Consider the following 8,921-nt stretch of genomic DNA (forward strand, 5'->3'; position numbering starts at 1 on the left):
TCTCCATGGCTTTGACGGCGTGGACACATCGCGCGCCATTTTCCGACTACGGAGAATCCTTCGATCGTTTCCCGCGTCTCCTGGACATATTGTTGATCACAAAATTCCTTATGTATCACGTTTACCCAATTGTTTACCTCTGCTCCTACTGCATTCTTACCCTTCTATTACTCTGGGCAGTATCGATTACGTAGTTATATTACACAAGCTTCATTTCGAAATTGACATTGGAATCCCTGATGTTAACTAGAGGGCGTATTCATTCAGAAACTGAAATAAGCTTCACTTCTGACTTTTTGTCATTCACAAGATGATTATCAAAGGTTGCATTTATTTTGACTCTGACAAAAGTGTCAGTGTACTGCTAAAAATTGGTTGCATTTTGAGAGGGCCATTCGACGTCGGGGCCGAAATCCAAATTGACTGGAACACCGGACGAGGAGAGAAACAGAGGCACATTGGTGTGATTCTTGCCACAGGAGAGAAAAGTAAGCAAGTCCTTTTCTCTCTTTTGAAACATTTTCACTCAACAGGAATGCTACCTTGGAACGGTTATCAGATATAAAAAGTTTAAAAACTGGGTGGCCTTCATTGTCCTGTTACAGTAATGAATACAAAATCAAAACTTACTTGAACGGGCTGGATTCCCTGCTAAAATACCCTCTATGTGGAGTTATTACACTTTTATTAATCTTTTTTTTTTTCACTTGTGATTTACAACAATGCTTTCAGATAATTTGTACCTGATTAGAATAAGATCCCCATCTCTCCGTCGCTACTTTTAAATTTTGACCGCACAGGCCCTTTCTCTTTGGTGCCTTTATTTCAAATTTTAACTGTCACGTTATTCAAAGTATGCATGACGGAGTATCATTTGACAGTGAAAGTTTACAAGTGCAGTGTCAATTACAAAGTGTACCTATACGACTGCATGAAAAAAAGTAGAGGAGAAACTTAACACATATAAACATTTTAAATGACAACAAAACGGAAAAAAACGAAATAAAAGAAAGGTGAATAAAATCTTTGGAAATAAACTGACAATTGCATGCTTTTTTTCATTTTTAAGCTCATTCCTCCCGGGAACAACTATACTCCTTTCTCGCTGGAGGCATTTCAACATAAGAACAACAAGCCGTTGAAACTAAGCAAGGACGGCGTCGACGAGAACGAGAACGCCAAAAACAATGAACTGGATGAGCAAAAACAACCATGGCTCTGCACGCTCTGCACTTACGTTTTGCATTTTGGTACATTTCCTTGCAGCTCTCTGCAAAACAACGACGTGAAATGACCAAATTAAGGCCCGTTTCAAACGTCGCGTTTCACATGTGCCGAATGTAATGCAAATGAGAAAAATCTACTGTTTTCGCTCATTTGCATTAGATTCGGCACATGTGAAATGCGACGTTTAAAACGGGCCTTAAAGTTCTGTGGAGGACGTTAGCACGAGTAGAGACGTTTTGAATTTACTCGATAAACATCAACACCGTTCATACAAGTTTAATTCCTGGGTAGTTGGCATGAGTTTCACAAGCAGAATGCGTCGGAAAAATTGCAATAGACCTCTTTAGCTTGTACGTTTTGTTTTCCCATTTTTGACCATGTGATGTCCTCAAGGGAATTTCATAATTTATGCGTACATATACACGTGCAGAAGACGACATTTGAAAGAAACTTTTCCCTAGAGAAACATCACGTGATCTGAAATGGGAAAACAAAATGGACAAGCTAAAGAGGTCAATTTTATTTCAGTAATGCGAATTTATGTTTTTCGTAGTCGATCTCGTTCACGTCGGCGTTTAAGTTCCCTGTGACTAGAACGTCCATAGAACTTTCTTTTACCGTAGTTATATCGTGTATTTGTTTTACTTAGATGAAAGAAATATGTATAATCGTTCCTTCTGCTTTAGCATACCTTCAAGTAAAAGCATGTTTACAGTTTTGGTGAAGGAAGTATTGTGACGATTATCTAAAATTGTGAAACTCTCTGTCACGGTACATAATTATTATGGGGTAGAAATTTTGCGTTACAGGGTAAAAATGCTGCACATGTATTTCGTTAGTCATTACTTTTTTGGGGATCGCCTGATCATGGGCAAGTTTAACTACCACATTAGAGTAGGACAGGTATGATTTTTCTCAAAGCTGTAACTTATTGGTTGGGAAGAAATTCTGCTCGTAGCTTTTTTCCCCTACATGCATTGAATGTTTCATGTTCGATCATTCAGATAAGTAGTTCTTCACGTACTACTTTTAATTACTCGGGCCCATAGGGGCACGAGTTATAAAATACGTTTGATTTAAGTTTTATTTTTTCCTGTACAGCAAAATGCACAATAGAAAAACGTGGCGGTGTTTTGATTGGGTAATGCACAATAGAAGCCACGTGGCGCTGTTTACATTGGTTATTTAAAGCAATTCACGTGATCCAAGATCATGAAGAGCACTGTGATGCGTTGTTTGGGATAGATCGAGGTTGCGTCGGCTTAATCGGTTTCTTCTTGGGGCGCTCAAAACACATGCGAAGAAAGGCATAGGCTTTTGGCGGTAGACCCACACCAAAAGATGTCAAGCGTCAGCTTCGAAACAAGTCATTCCGTGAACTGAATGAAACAAGAATATACTCGAATGTAACTGAAATGGACGGAACTATTGAAAGTGATACAATTCAAAATACAAATTCATAAACACAACTATAGGAGCTACCTCAGGTATGCGTTTAAATGTAAATATGTGGTATGTAACACTTTTCCAAAAGCGTGGATGAACAGGTAAATGCAAAATGATGTTTGAAACATGGAAGCATGTTCCTTAAATTTAAAAGTGTGTGTTGGAAAATGAAAGTTAAATTTAATACCGAAATCAGGAATACCCGGTACGTACGATTTGTAAAAGAATGTTGTTTGTTTTGTTTTCTCAGAAGGGTGAACTATTTACACAGAGTTTGTAATTGGAAATCTAAACATCTTCGAGATACAAAAACAAACTTGTGAACACGTAAACCTGAAATATTGCAAATCATAATGCTGAGAAACCCAAAAGCAAAGGAAATGGATCATGCATAGGACGTTTTGGATATCTAAATGATTTTGGGTTAGATTAAAGGATATATTGTTAAAAATTCCCAAGTTACCCCTTTTCGTGTTAATTAGTAATGCAAACAAGTCTTAGTCATAAATTGGATTAACGAGGCTGATTGTAAAGCTAGTAATTTCAATGGTTCGTATGCAACACATGTAATCACGAGAAGATTCACGGAAAACGGAACTTGAAATGTTATGCAGGGGTAAGTATTTGAAGGTAAAATAGGTATCTGTAGACTTTATGCTTCGATGTATTTTGCACATAACCAAGTATCTGGACTTCTCTTTAAATGAGATTTTACTGCCCTATCAGTAAAATACGGTTAATGGAACGTGACTGTACTAAAAGGGCTATTCATGTCGTGATACAGTCTTTGCGTTCTTTGTAGTCGGCTGTTCAAGGTCTTACAATCAACTGTTTTGTTGTAAATAAAACGAGGACATTAAAACTCTGTTCCTAGATCTCAGATTATAACGTACACATGCATTGGCCAAATCTGTTAAAGGCTCATTCATTACTGCTAAAGAGCATGCGTAATGCTTCCCTGCTGCATTGTAGAACCTGTGCAACTGGCTACTTTAATAGACAGGGTCTAACTAAGAAAGCCTCAGTTAGTCTTCCAAGATTCACTTAGCAGTTTGTCTTCTATACTAAATGAACTAGCTGTTTGCAATTTGTCAAAGTTTTCTCCCTCCCTCCCTCACTCCCTTTGGATTTATCCCTTTGCCGTCATTAAAATTGTGCCTGTGTGGTGTGGCTGAGTCTGTGCAGCGACTTCCCCCAAGCTTGTTGGTTCCTTGCCTTTGTACATTGCTTACTAACCAGTACTCTTGTCTGACCCAGAACTTCCTGTTTTACCACTCAGCTCGTAGTGCTGGGGAGATAAGTGAGGTTGTTCTATGTCATGCAATCTGGAAGTCGCATAGGCTAACCAGCTGTAAGGCAGTGTTTCCCTAAAAAAAAACGCCAATACGTCTGTTGTCTCGTTCCATTGCGCCTTGCGTTACGTGTTTAAAAGCTAATTATCCATGTTGATACAGAAGAACAGTGTTTCCCTCAAAAAAAGCGCCAATACGTCTGTTGTCTCGTTCCATTGCGCCTTGCGTTACGTGTTTAACCCTTTCAGCCCCGATAGTGCCAAATGGCACTTATAGATTTTACTCTGTCTAACGCCAGACGATTTTACTCGTCAATGGGGAACCCCTCGGGGCTTAAAGGGTTAAAAGCTAATTATGCATGTTGATACCAAGGAACAGTGACATTAATGGTTAATATTCCTTGACAGACTTCTCACCGTTCAGAGAGTTTGCGTTCACAATTGTATCTTTATTTCTTGAGAGTTTCAATACATGAAGCGAAATAATGACAGGCCAAGTGACCCATACTACAGTATTCTATCTTTTCTCCTGCCCTTACCATTCCAGAAACTCCGTTTACATACAGAGGTTATTTTTCATTAGACAAGAGGTTTGGAAATATAATTCAAATAAAAATATTTCTCTTTGAAACGTTCATTTTGTAAGTCGCTTTAATACTGCATTCGCTATCAAGCGCGATGCGAGTCAACAATTAAAAAAAGTGACTTTAAGAGAGGATGGGAGAGAGAAGAAAAGAAAAAGTTATTTACCAGCAAAGGGTCGGTCCGTATAGCAAAAAACTGGGACATCGGTCTTGAAAAAGGTGCCCTAGGCCTGCAGCCTCGGTCACAGTTTTTCCCTATACGGACCTCCCAGCTGGCAAATAACATTTATTTTGACAATTGGGTGCAGATTACTGTGAGTAGTTATATTCTCGTGGTATGGATTCATTTGGCATGGCCATCCTCAAGGAACTTGTGTACTTCTGAAAGTATTTTCAAGTGTTGAGATATAGTGCGGATCTTTGTGTGTCGCGCACATGACAAAGTTTTCTATGTGCAGCACTACACGAATGTTTGGTCATCTCGGAAAGATCTTTTCACATGTAAACTTCGTTTCTCTTTCATTTTTTTCTGCAAAAGATGTTTCGATGAGTCATTTCTTTTCATCTTAATCCGTTCAATCAGCGTTTCCTTTCTCAAACACTGAGCAAGAATACCCATCGATCAGCAAAAAACAATGTGCTTAGCCACTTTGGAATAAATACACTATTTTTACCTCGTTTCCATGGTCCAGTGGTCATTGTTAACTCCTGTAATGAAGATAATCTGGGTCCGGGTATTCACTACATACACAGCCGAACATCATGAGAATCGCAATGTAAGGCCGATGTAAGAAGGAGAGACTTTTCTCTTTTCTTCTCTTAAGTGCTAAATTAACGATACACGACTGTACTTTTGCAGGCCCGAGTATAGGCTACTTGTAGCCTCTTGTTAGCTTATATGACGCTGATGGAAAAACTCGAGAAAGGCTTTAAGATGAGAAAATAAAGAATTAGCCATTATTTAAGGTATGTCCAGTTCCTGTTTTTTAAAGTAAAGAACAGTCGTGGACGGATCGCGGATGGAAGTAAAGTGTTTTTCGATCGTGCGATGACGTGCTTTCCTGTTATTCGATAGATCGTTCTGACCATATTCAGGTCTGGATATTTCAAGTTTGCGACTGTTTGGGGCCTGATTCATGCAGTCTGTAGGTCTAAAAAGGTCGTCAACAGCAAATCTAACGTGTCGTAATTCAATCGCCGCTAGGGCGCTAGAGCGGTCACAGATTAAGGCTCTCTTATGCCCTCATTCAGGCCTGAATGTTTTGAATGTTAATGCCTGAAATTCTTAAGGCTTTCAGGCCTTAAGAATTAATGCTTGATTTTAAGGTTGCAGTGAGGTTTCATAAAGCTGTATTCAGGCTTCGCTATTAAGGTTACTTTCAGGTCTGATCTGGCCCTATTCATGTTTCAAAAATTAGGCCTTAATTAGTCTACCGTAACGTCTGAAATTTTCGTACGGGTACTTAGCAATGTAACCATGGTTGTGTGAAGACAAGTTAAAAGGGAAAACAACTCACTTCCGGTTATCGTCAGTGTCTCAAAAATGCGCGTGCTTAAGCTCCCTAATTGTCGATAGGTCGCCTGAGACACTGAAAAATCAGCTGCCTTCATGTATATTTTCCAATCAGCTGGATATGATGTCGCTGGATGAATTTTTTTCCGGGTGAGAAATACCCTCATGGGACTAATCCGCTTAAATTAACGTTGGTTCTGAATTCTACTCAGTTCGCGTTCCCTGAGAAAAAAAAAAAAAATCATGAATCAAGTTTGATGTGCCCTTGACTCCCACGGAGGCAGATTTCTCTAGGGCAATTTGATGGAGAACTTGTTTTGTTTTGACCTCTTCTGTATCCATTCCATCTTAACAAGAAAGGAAAAATAAATACAAGTACGCCACAGCGAATTTAACGTGACAAGAGCGTGACCAACTTGTTTTCAGCGTAATGGCCTTATGTGCATTTCACATTTTGAAACATTTGCTCTCGTCGCTTTCGATCTCGCAGGTGACATTCTACAACGTTGTTCCCTTGATAAGTGTTTCTGAAAGGAGTTATAAATGCAGAAGCTTTTGTTTGTTATTTATTGTTAGTATTGTTATGATACCACGAGTTTTCTGTTGCCGATGAAGATATCACACGACATTTGCTGACACATAACACTGTCACCTTCCGGGCATCATATGCAAATGGAAGCGTGTTCGATCTAAAACATTCAAATGTTTATTCTTTAGACGTGGTTTGTTATGCTTGCGAACCTGCTTGTTGGTAGTCAATGCCGTGATTGAAGCTTTTTTTTTGTCTGAAAGTGCAGAAATTAATTACTGCTTTGAGACATTCATGTTCACCGGTCTTTCTTTTAAGCAAGTGCGTTAAATACGGCCTGCGATAAATTGGCATGACCAAAAATCGAGTTCTGATCTCATGCCCACTGAATGTTTCCCAAGAGGAAACAATACCGATAATTATATTCCTTCATTTTGAAAGCGATTTATGTTTTGGAAAACAATCCTTAATCACCTCAGACAAGCAACACCGACTACTCTTGCAGTTGAACCGGCTAACTTCTTGCACTTTTTGCGTCTTGCGGTTAAGTTCATAACTTCTTGCGGCTTCTTGCGGCAAGCTTTCTATCTTCTTGTGCTTTGAATGTTCTTGCGGATAAACTTCAATTTAAGTACTTTTGACTGCTTCCGTGTTCTTGCGCGTGCATTATTTTTGGGCTGTACTGTACGTCATTTACGAACTTGCAAACCACAAGAAAGATAATAAAGATAATAACATTTGCAGGGTACACAGCCCTAAAAGGAGTCGTCGTAACTTATTAATATTCATATAACTTTTGTGTTACTGTGTTAAGGACAGTGCCTACTACTGTTATTGCGCATACGTTCTGCGCATCTCCAGATACTCTGATTTCCTATCGCCGATGCTTACTAATACAGGGATATTTTTGCGTGGTTTAAAACTATCCGGAGAAAGTAGATCTTATTTAGTGTTACTAAAATCCAAAAAGAAAATTGGGGGTAACCATGCATTTTTGAGAGATACTTAAGCTTCAATTTGAGAAAGAACGCCATACATTGCTTTGTATTTTAACGCTTTTTACAAACACTATTCATGAATTATCTTTGAAAAATGCGTGGTTACACCCAATTTTGTTTTTGGATTTCAATAACACTTGTTAAGATCTACATTTGCTGCATAATCACACACCGGGGAAAAAATATCTTTAATTAGTAGGCACCGTCCTTAATAATGACTACCATTATCCCATTTTCTCACTTTACTTCAGGACATGGATTTTTTTTTTCAGGTAGCTATGCCAGTCTCAGAAACAGTACCCACTGCTGTCTGAAGTCGCAGAGATTTGCTACTCGGCCCCTGTCACAAAGGCTTGGCCAGAGAGGGGGGTTTCTGCTGTAAAACGAATTAAGACAAGGTATATGCCGTAGCATTGTTATTATCAGTAGAATAAAATAAAATGAAATTATATTTTGCTTTGTTTCTCAAGACACCTATATGAAATATCCTTCTTATTTTAGGCTACGAAGTTTGCTTAAGGATGACATGTTGAATGTCCTCCTACAACTTTCCATTAATGGACCAACCTTAGCTGAGGTAGACAGCATAATTCAAGATGCTAAGAAGGTAAAGGCTCATTAGATTGTCACTTTCCCTTTGGCTTTTTTTGGTAGCGTCTTCCATTTAGATATGCTATCTTTCTTCACAGACTTGGCTGAATGACAAATCAAGGTACAAATTGAAACGAGTGAACCAGCCACGACAACCCTCTGCTACGACCCAAACTGACGTAGCCATTGACTTGAATAAGGAGGCAGAGGAGGAAGAACATAGTAAAGAACAAGAAGCAGACATGATAGTCGCAGAGAGCTCAGGTTTGGCTGGTGAAGACTGCACAGAAGAAAGCATGTCAGATGAAGATTCAGGCCTTCACTCTGTTTCTGAGGACACGTTTTAGCCATGTTCCACTCTCGCCTTGAATTATGTGACTGCTTAATTTAATGATTTTTAGCCAAAAACATGCCATACCAGAAGATTTATGTGACTGATGAATCAATAAAAGATGTCAATATTTTTGTTGCAAAAGTTCACATGATGTAACAGAAAAAGGCTGCACTTTATTAAATACATTGTCATTTCTTGTGTTTGTTAAGCCTGTTTATTTGCTTAATCTGGGCACCCAAAATGCACCAGATTGCATCTCAGAGCACTTAAATCTAAAGATCCCCCTAGTTATTTGCCCCTTCAGCACTCAGGTTGGGAGCTACGTGCCCAAATTGTCTCCGCCTGCTTCCCTTTCATTGACTTTCTTATAACAAGTCTTTCATCAACAAGAAATCTACGCTGTCAAGG

General features: G+C 39.0%; 1 protein-coding gene and 1 pseudogene across 1 annotated transcript; both read left to right on the forward strand.

Annotated features, from left to right (window-relative positions):
* The window catches only part of LOC138040500 (uncharacterized), a 15,963-nt pseudogene extending 14,669 nt beyond the window's left edge, over nt 1-1,294 (forward strand).
* An 800-nt stretch (nt 1,295-2,094) lies between these two features.
* On the forward strand, nt 2,095-8,526 carry LOC138040501 (zinc finger protein 862-like). The gene is made up of 4 exons (XM_068886219.1): nt 2,095-2,130; nt 7,865-7,986; nt 8,090-8,195; nt 8,278-8,526. The coding sequence occupies exons 1-4, from the start codon at nt 2,095-2,097 to the stop codon at nt 8,524-8,526; spliced, it is 513 nt and encodes a 170-aa protein (XP_068742320.1).
* Nucleotides 8,527-8,921: the final 395 nt, after the last annotated feature.

The sequence above is a fragment of the Montipora capricornis genome, chromosome 3 (assembly GCF_036669925.1).
Source record: "Montipora capricornis isolate CH-2021 chromosome 3, ASM3666992v2, whole genome shotgun sequence".
Taxonomy (NCBI): domain Eukaryota; kingdom Metazoa; phylum Cnidaria; class Anthozoa; order Scleractinia; family Acroporidae; genus Montipora; species Montipora capricornis.

What these genes read in the sequence shown, in the direction of transcription:
- LOC138040501 (XM_068886219.1), top strand. Translation starts at nt 2,095, where the DNA reads ATGGGCAAGTTTAACTACCACATTAGAGTAGGACAG. An exon ending in ACCACATTAGAGTAGGACAG is followed by an intron (nt 2,131 to 7,864) that starts GTATGATTTTTC and finishes TTTTTCAGGTAG; the next exon opens with CTATGCCAGTCTCAGAAACA. An exon ending in GTAAAACGAATTAAGACAAG is followed by an intron (nt 7,987 to 8,089) that starts GTATATGCCGTA and finishes TTCTTATTTTAG; the next exon opens with GCTACGAAGTTTGCTTAAGG.